The sequence below is a fragment of the Thalassophryne amazonica genome, chromosome 21 (assembly GCF_902500255.1).
Source record: "Thalassophryne amazonica chromosome 21, fThaAma1.1, whole genome shotgun sequence".
NCBI lineage: Eukaryota > Metazoa > Chordata > Actinopteri > Batrachoidiformes > Batrachoididae > Thalassophryne > Thalassophryne amazonica.
Genome location: NC_047123.1, coordinates 11376128 through 11398125, shown reverse-complemented (window position 1 = coordinate 11398125; position 21998 = coordinate 11376128). Strand labels below are relative to the sequence as shown.

The 21998-nt window shown below is 39.0% G+C and overlaps 1 protein-coding gene across 1 annotated transcript in view; it reads right to left on the bottom strand.

Moving 5' to 3' along the window:
* Nucleotides 1–21998, bottom strand: part of tbc1d32 (TBC1 domain family, member 32) — a 344636-nt gene that overhangs the window by 166860 nt on the left and 155778 nt on the right. Inside the window, 2 exon segments of the mRNA XM_034162816.1 lie at nucleotides 9275–9383; nucleotides 20629–20739. Of these exon segments, the coding sequence (XP_034018707.1) occupies nucleotides 9275–9383; nucleotides 20629–20739 (220 nt within the window).

Genomic DNA, 21998 nt, shown 5'->3' with positions numbered 1-21998 from the left:
GCAGCCAGGCCCCTTCTGCTGGGGTAGAGTTGAGTTCAGCTCCTCACAGCTGCCTGGCTGCTGCAAAACATGTAGCAGACAGGAACCAACATCTATGATTTTAGGGTTTACAAATGTTTTTCACCGTTACTAACTATGCCAGCAAAAAAACGTGAGCAGAATAAGTTAGCAGAACTAAAGTTAGTGGAATCTAACATGTTTCGCTGATGGTTTTTAAAGTTAGCTGAAAAGCTAATCCACTAACAAAAAAGTTAGCTTCGCTAATTAGCAGTTAGCAGAACTGTACCCTTCACTGTCTGGTACCTAGTGGACACAGTCAATTGTAGGTCATGTAACAAATTCCTGTACCTAACTCAAGTACTGTCTTTGAGAGCCTAAATATGACTTTGCGCTCACTAAACACAGAACTTAATGTTTAAATCAGGTCACTGTTGCCGTGTTGTTAATCACTACCCAAAAGAAAAGTTTGGTTACTTTGAGCATAGTCAGGGCACTGAGATATAGCACCAAATATTTGAGCTGATGGATAGATGTGATGCTCATGAGACAGATGCATAAGTATTTGGACAGCAGTATACAGGCTGAGCTTTACTGAACTCACTCATCTTCAACCGCTTACTCCAATTAAGGGTCACGGGGGTGCTGGACCCTATCCCAGCAGTCATAGGGTGAGAGTCGGGATACACCCTGGACAGGACAGCAGGGAATCGATCCCATGACCTTCTTGCTGTGAGGGAACAGTGCTAACCGCTAATCCACAGTGCTGCCGTTTTACTAAAATGCACTTTGAAAAAGGATTCTGCAGAAATGTGTCACTTGTCACTGGGAAGCTTATCAGCGTTTGCCCAAGGTGCTGCGGGTCAGTGCCAACTATGCACTTGTCATCCGAGCAATTACAAAATTTTAAGACAGTGTAAGATTGAAGGATATTTTTCACACAGTAATATATCAGCATTCACTCTCACTCTCTCCTGACAAAGACACACTGTGACTGACAGAACTGACACCAGATTAATTCACGATCTAAAAAAAAATCTGATCTATTAACAGATGAGGTCAATAGAATAAACAGTAATTCATAGAAAGGATCCCTGTCTCCAAGCAATTCTGCTGCTTTTGTGGAATAAACAACAAGCACATGGTTTTGTTTACAATGTGGAACACCAAGACGGCGACCTAAGATACTGCTTCAATGAATGACGATGTCAAAAGGACATAAGGACATATGTGGGCAGTGATGGTTACAACCCCAATTCCAATGAAGTTGGGACGTTGTGTAAAATGTAAATAAAAACAGAATACAATGATTTGCAAATCCTCTTCAACCTATATTCAATTGAATACACCACAAAGACAAGATGTAATGATTTAATTTCCAAAGATTAATTTTCAAGATTTAATGTTCAAAGTGATAAACTTTGTTGTTTTTGTGCAAATATTTGCTCATTTTGAAATGGATGCCTGCAACACATTTCAATATGAGCAAATATTTGCACAAAACCAATAAAGTTTATCAGTTTGAACATTAAATATCTTGTCTTTGTGGTGTATTCAGTTGAATATAGGTTGAAGAGGATTTGTAAATCATTGTATTTTCATTTTTATTTACATTTTACACAACGTCCCAACTTCATTGGAATTGGGGTTGTATTTTTTTTTTTAAATGCGCATATAGATTTACATACACAAATGAGCCTTTTCCCTTGACTATCTCCTGAGGCACATAGTGGTGAAACCTTTTATGAAACATTCATTTTCATGTCAAACCATTACTTCCCTATTTCAGCGATGCAGTCTGACCCTCAATGGGATGGAACTGTACTAAAAAGACAAATTTTTCCCCCATTCAGTAGCTTTAGGAGATCCCTTAATTCCACCTTTTGCACTATAAACAGGAGAGGACTTTCTTATGATAGTGCAGACATCAATCTTACTCAAGTTCCCCTTCAGAAAAAAAAAAAAAGTTCTTCAGCAGTGTCTTGAATCCCAGTGGTACGGTACTTTCTGGGTGTTATTTATGATAAATTAATGTTCTCGCCCAGAAGCGTGGATTTTCATACAGGTGACATTCAGGAGGTTTATGCATGTAATTTATACTTTTATTTGGATTTGTGAAAAGTGATGCTTTTCTGCAGACGGCTTTTACAAAGTACAGTTAAGTGATTTTGACCTTTTGAGCCCAAAATCAATAACGTTCTTCACTATCACACATACCAAGTTTGGTGACAATCAGGCAATTAGGATAGAGGTTATTGCACGTATACCTGTCTCACCAATAATGAAGTATAAAGATGCAAGACTTCTAAAATATACAACTAATGAATGTTTATGAGTTCAATGGTACGAATATTTAATTTTGTGAAAGATGGAATGTTCCATTCAATGAGGCTCCATCTTTCACAAAATTAAATATTTGCTCCATTGAAAGAATGAAAAAACTCATCATTCATTATTTGTTTTATATAATGACTAAAATAGATCCTTGTCATTTGATATTTTATTAATTTATAAGTAACAGAAGGGGACTTACATTTTGGTGTTCCACTGGTGCTTAACAGTCCAACGTGAAATTTAATTGAGTCCAAAATCGCGACAATGTACATGCACTGACTTCGTGTACCCCCCCACACCAAAGAAAGAAAAAAAAAAAAAAAAAAGACTTTGTGTAGTAGCACGCATGGTGGGCGGGGCGTGCAATAGCACATTTCATATAGCACCAAAATTGCATGCTAAAAAAGAACTGTGTTTCATTGAGTCATAGTTCTTTTTTGGAAATACTGGAGCAGACTTTTTGGGCCATCTGCTAGTGCAATTAACCATACAACAAGCCATATTATTACAGATATTTGAAACAAAATGCTCAGAAAGAACAGGCACGGTCATCCACAACTATTAGCCACCACAGCTAGCTGCCTGACCTTTGACCTCAACTCAGCGGCAAACACTACCTGTCACTCAAACCAACCATGCCCCTATTTATTCATAACTTCATAGCTTAAAGTATGTTAAAATGATGAGTTATAACAGTTTAAAAAGCAGCTGTAAACATGTTTATTTCTGCTCTAAAGTTGCACATTTTAACATGGACTTCTACAGCAATCTGTTCCCATTTGGAGCCAGCCTCAAGTGGCTACTGAAGGAACTGCAGCTCTTTCCTCTTCCGAGTGGGTTTCATTTTTGACATCCGGAGGCTGGAGCTTGGTTTCACTGAGCAAACACACCTTAATGGCATTTCTGTCTGCTATTTCTCACTGTGGAATCATCATCATTAACCCGAATGCCAGTGATTGACGTCGACAGCTCTTTAGATGTCTGACTTCTTTGGCACGTCCAAACTTTCTCAGCCTGCCCCTCCTGCTACAAAGATTTCTTTATTTGCTGCCAAAGTGTCTCATTGGTATGAGCTGGAGTCCCACATTAGGCTTTAAGCCTTAAGAGACTGATATATATTCATTAACTTTTCACTTCATCTCTTGTGGAATTTGTTTTGGTCATTGCATAGTTTGATGCTGAATGAGACATTTATTTTTGGTTTATTTTCCACGAAAGGTTTGGATTTCAGTGATGTTTCGATTCAACAGTGCTGACAATCTACTCTGGACAAATCTAGTCTAAATAAACCAAATCAATTACATCTGGTGACTTGGCTGACTGTGTAACCACGGGGGTAATTAGTTTTTCACACAAGGGATTCTGCAGAACAAGGTTCAGTGCTTATAGACTCTCAACAGCAAACACTTGGTGCTGATGGGTCCCTCAGGCTGTCAGACGTATTTCATTAAAATTACACCCAATTAGATCTCACAAGCAAAGCTTTAAAACTGGATGAATTCCCCTCATTAATGGGTAGAATAGCTGCCATGAAAGTGAAATTACACCCCAAATTAATTCCTTCTTCTCAATGCAACATTTCAATTCTTAATTCAATCACCTATTTGTACTGGAAAAATAAAAATTAAGAAAAAATCTCTACAAATTACTAAAAGCAAGGCTTCAAGAGGACGAGAAAACAGCCGCAGTACCTTGGTTCTGCAGTATCACCGTACTTACCCCAACGTCGCGTGGATGGAACTGGGACAATCACCGTGTAAAAATATCTCACTGACAGATTCAGTTTCTGAACACAGCTTTTAAACAGGGGAACTGTTTAAAAATTCTGTCTTCTCCACAACCTGCAGGAGTGTTCCTACATAGAACCTCAAAATTTAAAAGTAGCTCCAGTTTTGTAAAAAAAAAAAAAGTGATGCAAATTATTGGTTGAATTAATAGGGTTTATTTAATTATTTTTTAGTTTATATAGCGATGAATCACAACAAAGCTTCTTCAACGGGCTTCACACAAGTAAAGTCTACCTTTTCCAACCACTAGAGCAAGCACACAGGTGACAGTGGTAAGGAAAACTCCTTCTGATGATATTGAGGAAGAAACCTGAAGCAGACCAGACTCAGAGGGGTGACCCACTGTTTAGCGCATTCTACCACAAAGGTTTGCAATACAGAACACAAGACAACAACAACTGATGAAAGTCCATGCAGGTGTCCCAGTCCGACGGGGGGGGAGCATCAGGCCACTCGTTGGATCTGTTCTTACAGCAGGGTCCAACCCGTATCCACCGCAGAAATCCAGTCCAGCACAAGGATCCAGCCACATCTCGGACACAGTTAACTAGAAAAACTACACTTAATGGCCCAGTCACACGGCACTTAACGAAGGGCAATGAAGCCCTAACAAAACAAGAAATCGAGACTTTCGTTGGCATCATTTAACCTTCACTTAGCTTCGTTCCTGCAGCTGGCGCTTCGTCAAGATTTTTAAACTGTCGAAAAATTTGAACAAAGGGCAACAAAAACCTCAATTCGTCCGTATTTCATTTTGCTGTTGTTGTTGACGTTTCTTATCGTTTGCTTAGTTTTTGTAACATTAGCGTTTAGTTTGACCAGCTAAATGTTTTCACACAGTACAGAAGACGTTTCTGTTGCTGCTACGTTCATGTACCGTCGGAAATTACAAGGCAAATTCAGCCTGTCTGCTTGGATTTTTTTTTTTTTTTATCTGGATGGGGGATCAGCTTCACTGGGCTCAGTCCCCTTATATAGGCCAGAATTAATCTTTTGTGTGGATACAATTAATTATTTTGCCACAAGCAACTGCTAAATTTGAAACAACAAAAAAAATTTCCGACGGTACTTGAACGCAGCGTCAGTGGCAGCGTGCGCTTATTATGTTTTATTACATGTAACAATATGAGTGCATATATATATATATATATATATATATATATATATATATATATATATATAGAGCTTTGTAACACAATACAGTGATCACGGCACACCAGTTTTTTTTTTTTAATTGGAGCAAGCCAGAGCGCCCAGTGTGTCGACAGACAGTGAGGGTTCTGATGATGAAGGAGATGATCCCTCTTTTGTTCTGGATGAGGAACCAGAAAAGGTGCAACGTGCACAGAGATCTCCACAGCTTCTGTTTGCAGTTTCTTCAGGACTCAGGCACTATGAGCTCTGTCCCAGCGCCAAGTCCTGGAACTCAGAGATGCAGACACACATTGCTCCAGCTGTGGCTCCAGGTGTGTTTCGTTTAAAGCACAGGTGTCAAACTGATTCCAGAAAGGGCCAAGAGAGTGCAGGTTTTCTTTGTAACCACCCACAGCACCAGCTGATTTCCCATCTGCTCAAACCTGGTGCAGTGGGTGGTTACAAAGAAAACCTGCACCCTCTTGGCCCTTTCTGGAATCAGTTTGACACCTATGGTTTAAAGTGTCGAGATCAACGTCAGCTTCGGTTTCCTTTCGTTTCTCTTTCATCCCTTTTGCCCTCCTGATTCACAAACTATCTGGTGATAAAGCTCTTTCGTCCACCTTTCTCAATGCATTGTGACTTTTTTTTTTTTTACTGTTTTCCCTTTGTTGAGGACTTGTCGTATGCTGTGTGACTGGGCCATAAGGTATAATTCATCAGCATTAAGCAACAGGAAAGGAGAAGAAACACTAAGGCGATCGCAGGCCACTAGCCCTAAACTTCACTAACAGACCCAGACTCCAATCAAGGTGAGGCCGAGACCTGCTCTGTTTACTAATAAAATGAATTTAAAAGAGTAGGAAGCATAGTACCATACTATGTCAGTATGCTAGCCATAGGGTAAATTTTAGCCATGCTTAGTTATCAAATTACAGGATAAATTTTGGGCGCTGTGTAACCATTCATTGGCCCTCCCTGACTACTGCTGCCACCTTGGATAGACATTTGTGCAGGCCGTGGTACACTGAGGCTGGATGCTAAGTGTGTATGTGCACCTTAAGACAAGGTTCAAAGTTTGAGACACAACTTGTGATGTTTGTGTGTAAAAATATTGTGAAGTATTCTTTTGTGTATACTTTCACTTTTTCTAATGAAAATTGTGTGTACTGTCTGATGGTAACAATTACAAAGGTCTATTATTTGATCTTATGTTGAATTTGGAGTGTTTTTTGCAAAAAAAAAAAAAAAACATTCAAAAGTGGCTGATTTTGATTTTCACGTCACATGTTTAATAAGCTCTGTTCATCAGATGTTCCATGTGTATGATTAACACTGGCTATAGATAATGTGCTTGTAATTTTGTCTTTCAAAAAAATGTATACTAAAGCTTTTACAGGATGTCATCATGTCATACAGTGCAGGAGAATCTTCTAGAGGCAGCGGGGAGTTTTTAAAATATTTTTCTTCATCACAGGGTGAGAACTGGAATTTCACTTCCTCCCGTTGTCATAACTTTCAAGATAGCTTTATGTGCAATACATCATTCTGAAGAGATTTTAATGGAGAAGAAAATAACAGAAACAATCTATATTACTAACATTAGATAAGAAATAAATACTTTAACATACTTTACATTAACTAATCCCACCCCCTTAGTTTTTGCAAATGTGTCAAAAATACATGACATTGTGAAAAAAAAACTTAAAAGGATTAATTTTTTTAAATCACTGAGTCTCCACATTTGAACTGGATAAACCTAACTACATTGTTTAGAACACGTTTACTTTGAATTATTTATTAAAGTGTCCAAATTGGAGTGTAAGATTTTTTTTACAGCAGATTTTACTAATTACAGTGTTAAACTCATCTGTATATTTTAAGAATTATTTGAATTTTAAAAGCAGAAGAGATGCAGAGGTGCTCATTTTTAAGTTTAAGTCCACAAAGGTAAACACAATTAAAATCAAGTATAAAATATAGTTTATTTTTATTTTATTTGACAGAATGACTGAAAACAGACACCATGCCAAGACAAATACGTATATGCAGTAGTGTTCAGAATAATAGTAGGCTATGTGACTAAAAAGATTAATCCAGGTTTTGAGTATATTTCTTATTGTTACATGGGAAACAAGGTACCAGTAGATTCAGTAGAATCTCACAAATCCAACAAGACCAAGCATTCATGATATGCACACTCTTAAGGCTATGAAATTGGTCTATTAGTAAAAAGTAGAAAAGGGGGTGTTCACAATAATAGTAGTGTGGCATTCAGTCAGTGAGTTTGTCAATTTTGTGGAACAAACAGGTGTGAATCAGGTGTCCCCTATTTAAGGATGATGCCAGCACCTGTGAACATGCTTTTCTCTTTGAAGCCTGGGGAAAATGGGACGTTAGGACATTGTTCAGAAGAACAGTATAGTTTGATTAAAAAGTTGATTGGAGAGGGGAAAACTTATACGCAGGTGCAAAAAATTATAAGCTGTTCATCTACAATGATCTCCAATGCTTTAAAATGGACAAAAAATCCAGAGACGCATGGAAGAAAATGGAAAACAACCATCAAAATGGATAGAAGACTAACCAGAATGGCAAAGGCTCACCCATTGATCAGCTCCAGGATGATCAAAGACAGTCTGCAGTTACCTGTAAGTGCTGTGACAGTTAGAAGACGCCTGTGTGAAGCTAATTTTTTTTTTGCAATGAATCCTTCGCAAAGTCCCTCTGTTAAATAAAAGACATGTGCAGAAGAGGTGACAATTTGCCAAAGAACACATCAACTGACCTAAAGAGAAATGGAGGAATATTTTGTGGACTGATGAGAGTTAAAATTGTTCTTTTTGGGTCCAAGGGCGCAGACAGTTTGTGAGACGACCCCCAAACTCTGAATTCAAGCCACAGTTCACAGTGAAGACAGTGAAGCATGGTGGTGCAAGCATCATGATATGGGCATGTTTCTCCTACTATGGTGTGGGCCTATATATCGCATACCAGGTATCATGGATCAGTTTGGATATGTCAAAATACTTGAAGAGGTCATGTTGCCTTATGTTGAAGAGGACATGCCCTTGAAATGGGTGTTTCAACAAGACAATGACCCCAAGCACACTAGTAAACCAGCAAAATCTTGGTTTCCAAACCAACAAAATGAATGCCTCGCAGATGTGAAGAAATCATGAAAAACTGTGGTTATACAACTAAATACTAGTTTAGTGATTCACAGGATTGCTAAAAAAGCAGTTTGAACATAATAGTTTTGAGTTTGTAGCGTCAACAGCAGATGCTACTATTATTGTGAACACCCCCTTTTCTACGTTTTTTACTAATAGCCCAATTTCATAGCCTTAAGAGTGAGCATATCATGAATGCTTGGTCTTGTTGGATTTGTGAGCATCTACTGGTACCTTGTTTCCCATGTAACAATAAGAAATATACTCAAAACCTGGATTAATCTTTTTAGTCACCTAGCACTACTATTATTCTGAACACTACTGTATATTCTGCAGTGCCACCTGCACACACACACACTGAGGCACTGGGCCAAAACACTGAGCCTGGCCTGTGACCTTGACTTTTAATTGATTTTTCTCAAAATCATGTCACTTTGTCCCTGGAAAACTTTCAATCATGGGTCCAAGTTTGGCATAACTGGATAAAAAGTGAGCTGTGCTGTTCAAAATACGCACACGGCAGAAAACGACAACTTTGCATGTGCTACTGCTGTGAAGATGTCACAGTGACATCTATGGAGAGAAGAACGAACAAACAACTACTAAAAAAAATCCAAAGCATCCAAGATAAGGACCGTCATGCATCTTTGGACAAACTGAAATGTGCACGGCTCCAGATGTACAGCTGCCACATGGATATTTGCATCAAACACAGCTATCAATAAAGAAAAACATCAAACCTTGATTTTATAAGACTGATGATGTCATACAATACAGAAAAGAGCCAATCCACATCCGAGAGGAAACACTGGGGACTGAGATGAGTATAAAAATGAAAATCGAGCTGACCTGTCGCAGGTCTCGAGGGGGAAGCCTCCGCTCAGACGGTCCTCCCACCGCACTCACGCGAACGAGCACATGATTCCTCTCCACTGACAGACCGTCTATAATGAACTCCCTGTGAAGGTTAGAAAGAAAGCAAAAGAAATTTGGTTTCAAGGGAAGAGAAGTTGGAGGAAAATGGAAGTGGACAGATTGATGCAATGACCACCAAATGGGCTCCATATAAAAGCTCACTGTGGAGACCGCTGGCCCATCGTGTCCTATTTAGTAAATGACTCATCAATGCAAATCTAATTCTTTGGACCAGATGCAGCTAAGATTTCTGTTAATCAAGGCCAAGACATAAATACTTAAAGGTTTTACCATTCTGAATGTCTGCTGTATAATTAATTCAAGTTTGGATTAAGGGCTGTTCATCTTAGATTTCCATACACGATCATACAATATTGCAATTACAACCCCTGGCAAAAATTATGGAATCACCGGCCTCAGAGGATGTTCATTCAGTTGTTTAATTTTGTAGAAAAAAAGCAGATCACAGACATGACACAAAACTAAAGTCATTTCAAATGGCAACTTTCTGGCTTTAAGAAACACTATAAGAAATCAAGAAAAAAAATTGTGGCAGTCAGTAACGGTTACTTTTTTAGACCAAGCAGAGGAAAAAAATATGGAATCACTCAATTCTGAGGAAAAAATTATGGAATCATGAAAAACAAAAGAACGCTCCAACACATCACGAGTATTTTGTTGCACCGCCTCTGGCTTTTATAACAGCTTGCAGTCTCTGAGACATGGACTTAATGAGTGACAAACAGTACTCTTCATCAATCTGGCTCCAACTTTCTCTGATTGCTGTTGCCAGATCAGCTTTGCAGGTTGGAGCCTTGTCATGGACCATTTTCTTCAACTTCCACCAAAGATTTTCAATTGGATTAAGATCCGGACTATTTGCAGGCCATGACACTGACCCTATGTGTCTTTTTGCAAGGAATGTTTTCACAGTTTTTGCTCTATGGCAAGATGCATTATCATCTTGAAAAATGATTTCATCATCCCCAAACATCCTTTCAATTGTCCAAAATATCAACGTAAACTTGTGCATTTATTGATGATGTAATGACAGCCATCTCCCCAGTGCCTTTACCTGACATGCAGCCCCATATCATCAATGACTGTGGAAGTTTACATGTTACATGTTTCAGTCAGTCATATTTATAAATCTCATTGGAACGGCACCAAACAAAAGTTCCAGCATCATCACCTTGCCCAATGCAGATTTGAGATTCATCACTGAATATGACTTTCATCCAGTCATCCACAGTCCACAATTGCTTTTCCTTAGCCCATTGTAACCTTGTTTATTTCTCTTTAGGTGTTAATGATGGCTTTCGTTTAGCGTTTGGCAAAGCTTCTGGGGAAAACCTGGTCTTGTTAGGAGAGACGGCATCCATCCCACTTTGGATGGAGCAGCTCTCATTTCTAGAAATCTGGCCAATTTTCTTAAATCCTCCAAACCGTGACTATCCAGGGTTGGGACCAGGAAGCAGAGTTGTAGTCTTACACACCTCTCTGCAGCTTCTCTCTCCCTGCCATCCCCTCATTACCCCATCCCCGTAGAGACGGTGCCTGCTCCCAGACCACCAACAACCAGTAAAAATCTATTTAAGCATAAAAACTCAAAAAGAAAAAATAATATAGCACCTTCAACTGCACCACAGACTAAAACAGTTAAATGTGGTCTATTAAACATTAGATCTCTCTCTTCTAAGTCCCTGTTAGTAAAAGATATAATAATGGATCAACATATTGATTTATTCTGCCTTACAGAAACCTGGTTACAGCAGGATGAATATGTTAGTTTAAATGAGTCAACACCCCCGAGTCACACTAACTGCCAGAATGCTCGTAGCACGGGCAGAGGCGGAGGATTAGCAGCAATCTTCCACTCCAGCTTATTAATTAATCAAAAACCCAGACAGAGCTTTAATTCATTTGAAAGTTTGTCTCTTAGTCTTGTCCATCCAAATTGGAAGTCCCAAAAAACAGTTTTATTTGTTGTTATCTATCGTCCTCCTGGTCGTTACTGTGAGTTTCTCTGTGAATTTTCGGACCTTTTGTCTGACTTAGTGCTTAGCTCAGATAAGATAATTATAGTGGGCGATTTTAACATCCACACAGATGCTGAGAATGACAGCCTCAACACTGCATTTAATCTATTATTAGACTCAATTGGCTTTGCTCAAAATGTAAATGAGTCCACCCACCACTTTAATCATACCTTAGATCTTGTTCTGACTTATGGTATGGAAATTGAAGACTTAACAGTATTCCCTGAAAACTCCCTTCTGTCTGATCATTTCTTAATAACATTTACATGTACTCTGATGGACTACCCAGCAGTGGGGAATAAGTTTCATTACACTAGAAGTCTTTCAGAAAGCGCTGTAACTAGGTTTAAGGATATGATTCCTTCTTTATGTTCTCCAATGCCATATACCAACACAGGGCAGAGTAGCTACCTAAACTCTGTGAGTGAGATAGATTATCTCGTCAATAGTTTTATATCCTCATTGAAGACAACTTTGGATGCTGTAGCTCCTCTGAAAAAGAGAGCCTTAAATCAGAAGTGCCTGACTCCGTGGTATAACTCACAAACTCGCAGCTTAAAGCAGATAACCCGTAAGTTGGAGAGGAAATGGCGTCTCACTAATTTAGAAGATCTTCACTTATCCTGGAAAAAGAGTCTGTTGCTCTATAAAAAAGCCCTCCGTAAAGCTAGGACATCTTACTACTCATCACTAATTGAAGAAAATAAGAACAACCCCAGGTTTCTTTTCAGCACTGTAGCCAGGCTGACAAAGAGTCAGAGCTCTATTGAGCCGAGTATTCCTTTAACTTTAACTAGTAATGACTTCATGACTTTCTTTGCTAATAAAATTTTAACTATTAGAGAAAAAATTACTCATAACCATCCCAAAGACATATCGTTCTCTTTGGCTGCTTTCAGTGATGCCGGTATTTGGTTAGACTCTTTCTCTCCGATTGTTCTGTCTGAGTTATTTTCATTAGTTACTTCCTCCAAACCATCAACATGTCTATTAGACCCCATTCCTACCAGGCTGCTCAAGGAAGCCCTACCATTAATTAATGCTTCGATCTTAAATATGATCAATCTGTCTTTATTAGTTGACTATGTACCACAGGCTTTTAAGGTGGCAGTAATTAAACCATTACTTAAAAAGCCTTCACTTGACCCAGCTATCTTAGCTAATTATAGGCCAATCTCCAACCTTCCTTTTCTCTCAAAAATTCTTGAAAGGGTAGTTGTAAAACAGTTAACCGATCATCTGCAGAGGAATGTTCTATTTGAAGAGTTTCAGTCAGGTTTTAGAATTCATCATAGTACAGAAACAGCATTAGTGAAGGTTACAAATGATCTTCTTAAGGCCTCAGACAGTGGACTCATCTCTGTGCTTGTTCTGTTAGACCTCAGTGCTGCTTTTGATACTGTTGACCATAAACTTTTATTACAGAGATTAGAGCATGCCATAGGTATTAAAGGCACTGCGCTGCGGTGGTTTGGATCATATTTATCTAATAGATTACAATTTGTTCATGTAAATGGGGAATCTTCTTCAAAGACTAAGGTTAATTATGGAGTTCCACAAGGTTCTGTGCTAGGACCAATTTTATTCACTTTATACATGCTTCCCTTAGGCAGTATTATTAGACAGCATTGCTTAAATTTTCATTGTTACGCAGATGATACTCAGCTTTATCTATCCATGAAGCCAGAGGACACACACCAATTAGCTAAACTGCAGGATTGTCTTACAGACATAAAGACATGGATGACCTCTAATTTCCTGCTTTGAAACTCAGATAACACTGAAGTTATTGTACTTGGCCCCACAAATCTTAGAAACATGGTGTCTAACCAAATCCTTACTCTGGATGGCATTACCCTGACCTCTAGTAATACTGTGAGAAATCTTGGAGTCATTTTTGATCAGGATATGTCATTCAATGCGCATATTAAACAAATATGGAGGACTGCTTTTTTGCATTTGCGCAATATCTCTAAAATTAGAAAGGTCTTGTCTCAGAGTGATGCTGAAAAACTAATTCATGCATTTATTTCCTCTAGGCTGGACTATTGTAATTCATTATTATCTGGTTGTCCTAAAAGTTCCCTGAAAAGCCTTCAGTTAATTCAAAATGCTGCAGCTAGAGTACTGACGGGGACTAGAAGGAGAGAGCATATCTCACCCATGTTGGCCTCTCTTCATTGGCTTCCTGTTAATTCTAGAATAGAATTTAAAATTCTTCTTCTAACTTATAAGGTTTTGAATAATCAGGTCCCATCTTATCTTAGGGACCTCATAGTACCATATCACCCCAATAGAGCGCTTCGCTCTCAGACTGCAGGCTTACTTGTAGTTCCTAGGGTTTGTAAGAGTAGAATGGGAGGCAGAGCCTTCAGCTTTCAGGCTCCTCTCCTGTGGAACCAGCGCCCAATTCGGATCAGGGAGACAGACACCCTCTCTACTTTTAAGATTAGGCTTAAAACTTTCCTTTTTGCTAAAGCTTATAGTTAGGGCTGGATCAGGTGACCCTGAACCATCCCTTAGTTATGATGCTATAGACTTAGACTGCTGGGGGGTTCCCATGATGCACTGAGTGTTTCTTTCTCTTTTTGCTCTGTATGCACCACTCTGCATTTAATCATTAGTGATTGATCTCTGCTCCCCTCCACAGCATGTCCTTTTCCTGGTTCTCTCCCTCAGCCCCAACCAGTCCCAGCAGAAGACTGCCCCTCCCTGAGCCTGGTTCTGCTGGAGGTTTCTTTCTGTTAAAAGGGAGTTTTTCCATCCCACTGTCGCCAAGTGCTTGCTCACAGGGGGTCGTTTTGACAGTTGGGGTTTTTCTGTAATTATTGTATGGCTTTGCCTTGCAATATGAAGCGCCTTGGGGCAACTGTTTGTTGTGATTTGGCGCTATATAAATTAAATTGATTTGATTTGATTTCATTTAGCTTTACTGTATGTAAATCCCATTTCCTTTAGGCGGTTTCTTACAGTTTGGTCACAGAAGTTGACTCCAGTTTCCTCCCAATCGTTCCTCATTTGTTTTGTTGTGCATTTTCGATTTTTGAGACATATTGTTTTAAGTTTTCTGTCTTGACGCGTTGATGTTTTCCTTGGTCTACCAGTATGTTTGCCTTAAACAACCTTCCCATGTTATTTGTATTTGGTCCAGAGTTTAGACACAGCTGACTGTGAACAACCAACATCTTTTGCAACATTGCGTGATGATTTACCCTCTTTTAAGAGTTTGATAATCCTCTCCTTTGTTTCAACTGACATCTCTCGTGTTGGAGCCATGATTCATGTCAGTCCACTTGGTGCAACAGCTCTCCAAGGTGTGATCACTCCTTTTTAGATGCAAACTAATGAGCAGATCTGATTTGATGCAGGTGTTAGTTTTGGGGATGGAAATTTACAGGGTGATTCCATAATTTATTCCTCAGAATTTAGTGATTCCATATTTTTTTTCTCTCTGCTTGGTCTAAAAAAGTAACTGTTACTGACTGACACAATTATTTTTCCTGATTTCTTATAGTGTTTCTTAAAGCCAGAAAGCTGCCATTTGAAATGACTTTAGTTTTGTGTCATGTCTGTGATCTGCTTTTTTTCTACAAAATTAAACAACTGAATGAACGTCCTCCGAGGCCGGTGATTCCATAATTATTGCCAGGGGTTGTATAAAAGCACTTTCGGGACAAAACGTCTCAACCTTAGTGGTTTAGTGCACAGCCGACGCAATTTGGAGTCAAAATTGACTTCAAGTGTTCTGATTATTTTACATTACCCTTTCTGGGAGCCTGTTTTCAGCACAAATCAATTCCCAAGTACAGCACACTTATAGTACACACAACAGAGGTAATATCAATCAATAAATAAGTAAATAAAAAATAAGAATCATGGCATATGTGTGTGTGAGGCAACCCCCCCCCCCCCACACACACACACACAACCCCCTTCTCACACACACACAACCCCTCCACTCTACACAATGCTACAGGCAGGTTTTTGTTGTTTTGGTTTTGGCTGCTTTCCAGCAGACGGACAGTAGGAGACCTATCTCAACAATCTATGGCACTCAGTCTGCAGCCCTGTTGTCATGAAGCTCACATTTTGAAACCTCGTCATTAACTCGGAAAACCTCAGAGGGTCCAAGAGAGTGTCTGCGATGAACTGGGATATTCCATCACTGTGCAATAATCTTGTTTAAAGTCTGGCAGAGTTTTCAGCATGTTCAAAACTGCAGATTTTTATGACCTGTGATGTTTGATGTAAACCCCTACATTTCCATGGAGCCCATGGAAATGTAGTTGTTGTACATGCCATGTAGTTATTGTACATGCCATTACATCACCCAGATGTTTTCTGGAAGCTCCGCATTTGTGCTAACGTTCTACAGCAGGTTTGCTGATGTTGTCTGTGCAGACATTGAATGGTAATTGAAGTCCGATGCACTGCGTCATGAAACTGCACTAAACAAGCACACATGTCCTTAAATTACGCAAACCTTGATCTTCACATTGGGTTGTTGCTGTTATATATTGTCCATTCTCACAGATGTCTGTGAGAATGGACTTTATACAGCGTGAATTCTGAGTGCAAAACAATCGCTTTGTGCATCCTCAAGAAAACAATGCAGTGCACCTGATTACACCTGCAGCAAGACAAACAGGCCAGTAGGTGCAAGAATAAGTGCAATTATACTCGCTATTTACGTAACATGTCACAAAAGTGCATTGCCAACAATGACAACTGCTTTAGTTTCACACTTTGAATGATTACTTGTGTTGCACTGTGCACTGCTTTGTGTCAGGTGGAAGATTGGGGTGCTATAACTGGGAGCTGGCTATACCCAACATGTACAGGTTGATTCCAGCATTCCAGTCAAATGCATTTCTTCAGAATTTTCTGTAACCATCAAATGAAGTTCTAATTCTACATATTGACCTAACAATGATTTCTGAAGGGGCCCTGGATATGCAAGGTGGTCACATAAGCTCTATGTCCATATAGCACTTTTTTTTCCTGGTAGAAGGCATCCACAAATACTTTATTCCAACCATTTCAGAGGTTTCAGTGGGAAAAAAACCCTGCGCAAGGGATATGTTTTTATGACAACGATAAACAGCTAATGACTAGCTTATAATGTACGGCTATGAAAAGTACTCACCCTCAGCAAAAACCACACCGTCACACTATCTTTCTGAAAAGTTGAGGGCCATTCAACTTAAAAGTGCTCGGAGCGGCCATACAGAAAAAGCGATCTGCTCGGGGAAAAGGGCACTGGGTTTGTTTGGGGTTTTTTTTTGTTTGTTTAATTGGTTTTATTTGGCTGTGGTGTTGGTGGTGGTGGGGAGGGTGGTTCTGGAGATGGCTGCATGTGACCCATATACTCCATTCTCATTTAAAGAAATTGAAGAAGAGGTGCTGGCACCCAGAAAAAATATGTTATACGGGCCCTTAGTGTGTTTGTGCTTCATTCATTGGTCGCATGTTCGAATGAAACGTTCTTCCTACTTCCAACTATATGAATGGAGGGAAGTTAATCCAATATAAACTGTGTGCCACTAACTAAGAATATAAAAGTACAATTTACCTGACATTTGTTCTGGAATAACATTTGGTTTACACTTCGCAGTCATTATTTAACTGATGACTTGCTGTTCCCAGTGACCCTTTCCTCCAGACTACTGATTAGTTACAGCCATTGTCTTGTACAAGCTGTTTCCTTGATACTGACACCGTTCGTGCTTCTCACTTTAAAACTGGTAAAAGGTCTTCTGCTTCAATGCGGCAGTTCATGATTACAGAATAAAGGCTACATTTAGTCTATGAGAAAATGTAGAGCGCACTGTGTATGAAACCAAGTCTATAAACTGACAGATTTAAATTAAACTGACATCTGAAGTTGGATCGCTGCATTCAGAGTCCAGAGTGCCTCCTGCTGCAGTATGAAACAGATGACTGATGAGATGAAATTCTTGCTTAAGTAGCTGGAAATGTGCCTGAGTTCCATGTGGACATCTTCCAGTCTTAGTGTCAGTCACAACATATTAAATAATAAGTGAGAGAGAGAAACAATTCCAAAAAAAAAAAAAAAAAAAAAAATCAATCAAAAGCCAGATGGCAAAAAGGTAAAGGTAAGACGTGATTGAATAGTAGATGCAAAAGGAAATGTAGAGTAAAATGGAAGAAGAGATGATGAGATTTGTGCTGGAAATGGGAGAACAGAAAGGGCAGGGATCGGGGATAGATGATAAATTTATAAGTCGTCATGCTCCAAAATTGAGCCAGCACTCAGATGTGTGATGTAACTTGACATTTCAGGGCCATTTCGATTCATGACCAATAGCCACAGGTCTGCCAGCCATTACACCTTGAGGGTCTCTATAACACCCGCTTTTACAAATGGCCTTACATTTTCTTTCCAATTTATTTGTCACAAGGGAAAAAGGAAAAACTATATCTGACAACTGATTAAAGTGTTCTGGCTTATAAAAACGCACAGAAGAGCAAAAAGCTTTGACTGATGAAAGAAAATATCAATGTCAATGACAATTAGTCCAGGAGCCTTGAGGTCATTTTGACCTAATTGGTACCACCTAAGGTGACTAAGAAACACTTACAATCCAGTCTCAGTATACTATGACCAACACAAACACTCTATGTATGACAATGGACCCAGTGCAGCAGCTATGGCCACCTATGTCAATGACAGATTATACACGTTTCAAAAATTAAAAAAGCTCCAATCTTGTTGAATACAGTATATAAGTATTATAAGGATTACAAAAAATATAGCTTGTCCAATCTGTGATAGAAACTTATGGAGTTATGGGGTAAAAAGTGACCGGCTGGTTTCAGGGGTCCAAAATTAAAGTTGCTCCATTTTTGATAAAGGATGATATAAATTATTGTTTGTGTTAATAAGACAAAAACAAACAAACAGAAAACAATAATTTTAACTGATATGGATGTTTGGTCTCTAAAGTACATATGTTATAATGTAACGCGATTAAGCATAACTTTTTTTTTAATCGTATTAGCTCAACCAATAGTTTGTGTCACTTTTTACCAAAAATTCCAGAAACTTAATTTGACCCTGTATAAACTGAAATCCCCCTTTGTCACCATTTATGCTTTTCTGACCCTAGAACTCTACAACTTTCAGCTGTACATAGTACAAACTTTACATACTGGCATCGGTTCAGCGTTCTCAGGACACCAGACAACTATGTGCCTAAGGTTAAAAAGAAGTCAGCAGGCCCCAGAGCAGGCCTCTTATCGTGCACGTGTTCCATGGAACAACCTGCATGCTGAGATAAAAGTCTGATCTTCTGGTGTACTTCAAGTCCTTAAAAACTCATTTGTTCACCCTTTCATCTAACTAACATACTTGTGCTGCCAGCAACCACATTAGTAACATCTGTCCTATTCTGTTGGTTTCCTGATAGGAATGAATGCTTTTTTCTCTTTCTCTCGGTTTAAGGTGCTGTGGCAATGATTAAGACCTAAGTTTGACTCCGCCTGTTGGACCCGTGGCCGAAGGCCCAGATGCATACTTACTCATGACTTTTGCACAAATAAACACTGACAGGGACTTTTTACAACAACTTACAATTTCACTTTATATGTAATTTTGAACTTGTTTTTATTTTGCATGTTTGATGACCCTTTTTTTGTACTTAATTCATTTTATATCTGTTACTGGTAGAATGGGCTAAGCAGCCGGTCACCCCTCTGAGTCTGGTCTGCTTGAGGTTTCTTCCTCAAAAAAACATCACATTTTTGTACCACTGTCGCCTATGTACTTGCTCAGGGGGATTGGTGAGGTTAGATCTTACCCATGTGAAGTGCTCTGAGGTGACTTATGTTGTGATTTGGTGTGATATAAACAAACTGAAATGAAACTGTCTTTTTAAATCTTTATTATCTGACAAGTAACGTGTTATACTTTTAAACACTCAATGATTTTTCAGTTTTGACCCTTGTGTAGCCTTTCATTGACACCTCCTTTGACTCTATCTATCAGCCAAGCTACAGATGCTGGATTATCATTGTTGTTTTGTCATGTTAGGGGGTGCCAAAACCTTGCTTTGCGTATGGACTAAATGGGAGTTGTTTCCACCCAATAATTAAACAGTTGAAAAGTCTAAGCCAAGATGACAGAATGTACGTCTATCTACTTTCACTTCGACCGTTTTAATGCTAATTTTCCAATTACCTGGCAAGGATAAACTACATGGGTAATGAAACATCTTTAACCTTCTGGGGCCGTCACCGTCGTATACGACGGCTAAGACCAAGTTTTACTAAATTATAAATAACTTTTTAATGATATGAGATAGAAACTTACTTTTTTTTTGCTGAAAAGTTAACTCTGTGGACTTTCGAGCCAGCTATCAGCCATCTTTGTACTCCTCATAGAAGCTGTGTGATGACGTGTGCAATGTGAGTGTCCAATCGGAATTGGTTCACTGTCACATGGTTTTCCAAAATCCAATCGTAGGGCAGATTTACCTCACGTGAAAACTCTGTTGCTTTATCGGCGTAAAGCACTGTTTACCATATCAATGGAGCGAGGGGGAGGGCTGCTCCTCAGACTGTAAGGAGCCAAAGTGGGCCAAAGTGTGAATGAAAGCTGCTTTAGTAGCAGCACAGAAAACTCCAAAACACAGTAGAAGTTTGTGTTGTAACCTTTGTGTAATAGCAGACAGAAATTGCTTTTAGATGAAGACAAAAAAAAAAAAAAAATATGCATAGACCATTATGTATATATTATTCAAAATGTGCATTTGTGTTTATTGTTTGAACCTTTTTGTTGTACAGTCTTTCACATAAGACCCCAAATTACCTTTATAAAGTGTCAAAACAGTTGTTTATTATAGTTTGCTGTGTGTTTTGAATAAATGTGTGTGGAAAATTATTTCCCGCTTTACTTTTATCTTATTTTTTATTGTAAACCTTTATTACACTTATAACACACAACAAAAGCATATATATTATGAAAGCATAGGTCGCCTGAAAAAAAGAGACATAAAACTTGATTGTGGGATGCAGGGAGAGCTGTTAACAGCAATAACAAAACATTTATGCCAGGCGAGTGAACTGTCCAAAAAATGCCCTTGGACCCCAGAGGGTTAAAGTTGAGAATAAATTGTAGTATAATCTTTATCACGTTTGGAAATACAACAGTAAATAGATTAAAAAACTGACAAAATCATTTCTAGACTCCTAGCCATGAATTTTGTAGCATGTGTTGTGGATTCATACCCATCACTGGTGACGTTCTCCCTTTGGCTTTGGAGCAGCATTGAACAGATGTTGTACTGGCTCTCCAACAGCAGAAATGAGTCCAAACTACAGCAGAGAATGCTGAGCAGCCTGCAGAAACACACATTCACACACAGTCACAAAACAAAAACACAGGCACCAGAACATAATGAGGGCTGGGATTGTAAAAAAGTACTGTAGAACTGCAGAAGCACCAAGGAGATCAGGTTGTGATGGAATAAATTCTGTACTGCAGTGTAGAAGCACACTACGCAAAAAAAAAAAGACAACCAAAGACCAAAAGGGACAACAAACTGATTCCCCTCAGCCAAGTCTCTACAAGTACTGAATCACTGCAAACAATCTTCCTGAACAGGGGTCAGGTCTTCGTATGTCAAGAGTCCGACTGAGGCCCCACTCACCCTTGTCAAGTCAGTCCAGTTTATTCAGTTCTTGAACCCCAAGTGAGGATTTGATAAAGACAAGTGTATATTCCAAATTATAACGCAATGCTAAAATAACCTCGGCTGTATGAGCGCTCTCTCTCTCTCTCTCTCTCACAAACCCAAACCTAATCTAACACATCTTACATATATTACTTTGGAACCACCCCCAAATCCAAACAGTCAAAATGCCAACCCCAGTGAGGTCCTTAGTGCGAGTCTCATTAATATAAGGTCACTGTCCTCAAAATCACTGCTGATAAACTATCTAATTTTGTAACACCGCCTTGATATGATTGGTTTATGTGAAACCTGGCTGAAACCTACTGTTGTCCTCCCATTAAATGAAGCTTGCCCACCTACGTACACATTTAGTCATGTCTCTCGCAATACTAAACATGGCAGAAATGTTGCTTTAATTCATAAATCTGGGTTTAGCTTACTGGCTCTTGGGGATCTAAAATATAGCTTGTTTGAACATTTAACTGCTCTGTTCAGGATGCCACATGAGGCCAAGGTCAGATTCTGAATTCTTAGATGAATCTGGTGAGTTTATCTCTAATTTGCCAAACTGATTGTTGGTGACTTCAGCAGTCATGTAAACAAGCTTTCTGGCCCCTCTGAAAATCATTCATGAACACGATAGATGTAATCGAATTCCAGCCATGCATTCAGGGTTCAACTCACATTAGTGGAAACACCCTAGATTTGGACATCGCTCATGGTATTACTGTCTCAAATATTGATATGGTGTCTTTTGCGTCAGTGGTTTCAGATCACTCACTTTTTACATTTATAGTCTCCTTGCCTTGTCCACAGGGACTAGACACTTATTTATCATGATATCTTAGCGTCACTTTCGGAAAATAATCATGCAGTAAAATAGTCTTGTGGACAGCTTAAACTCAGTGCTCATGAGCACATTGG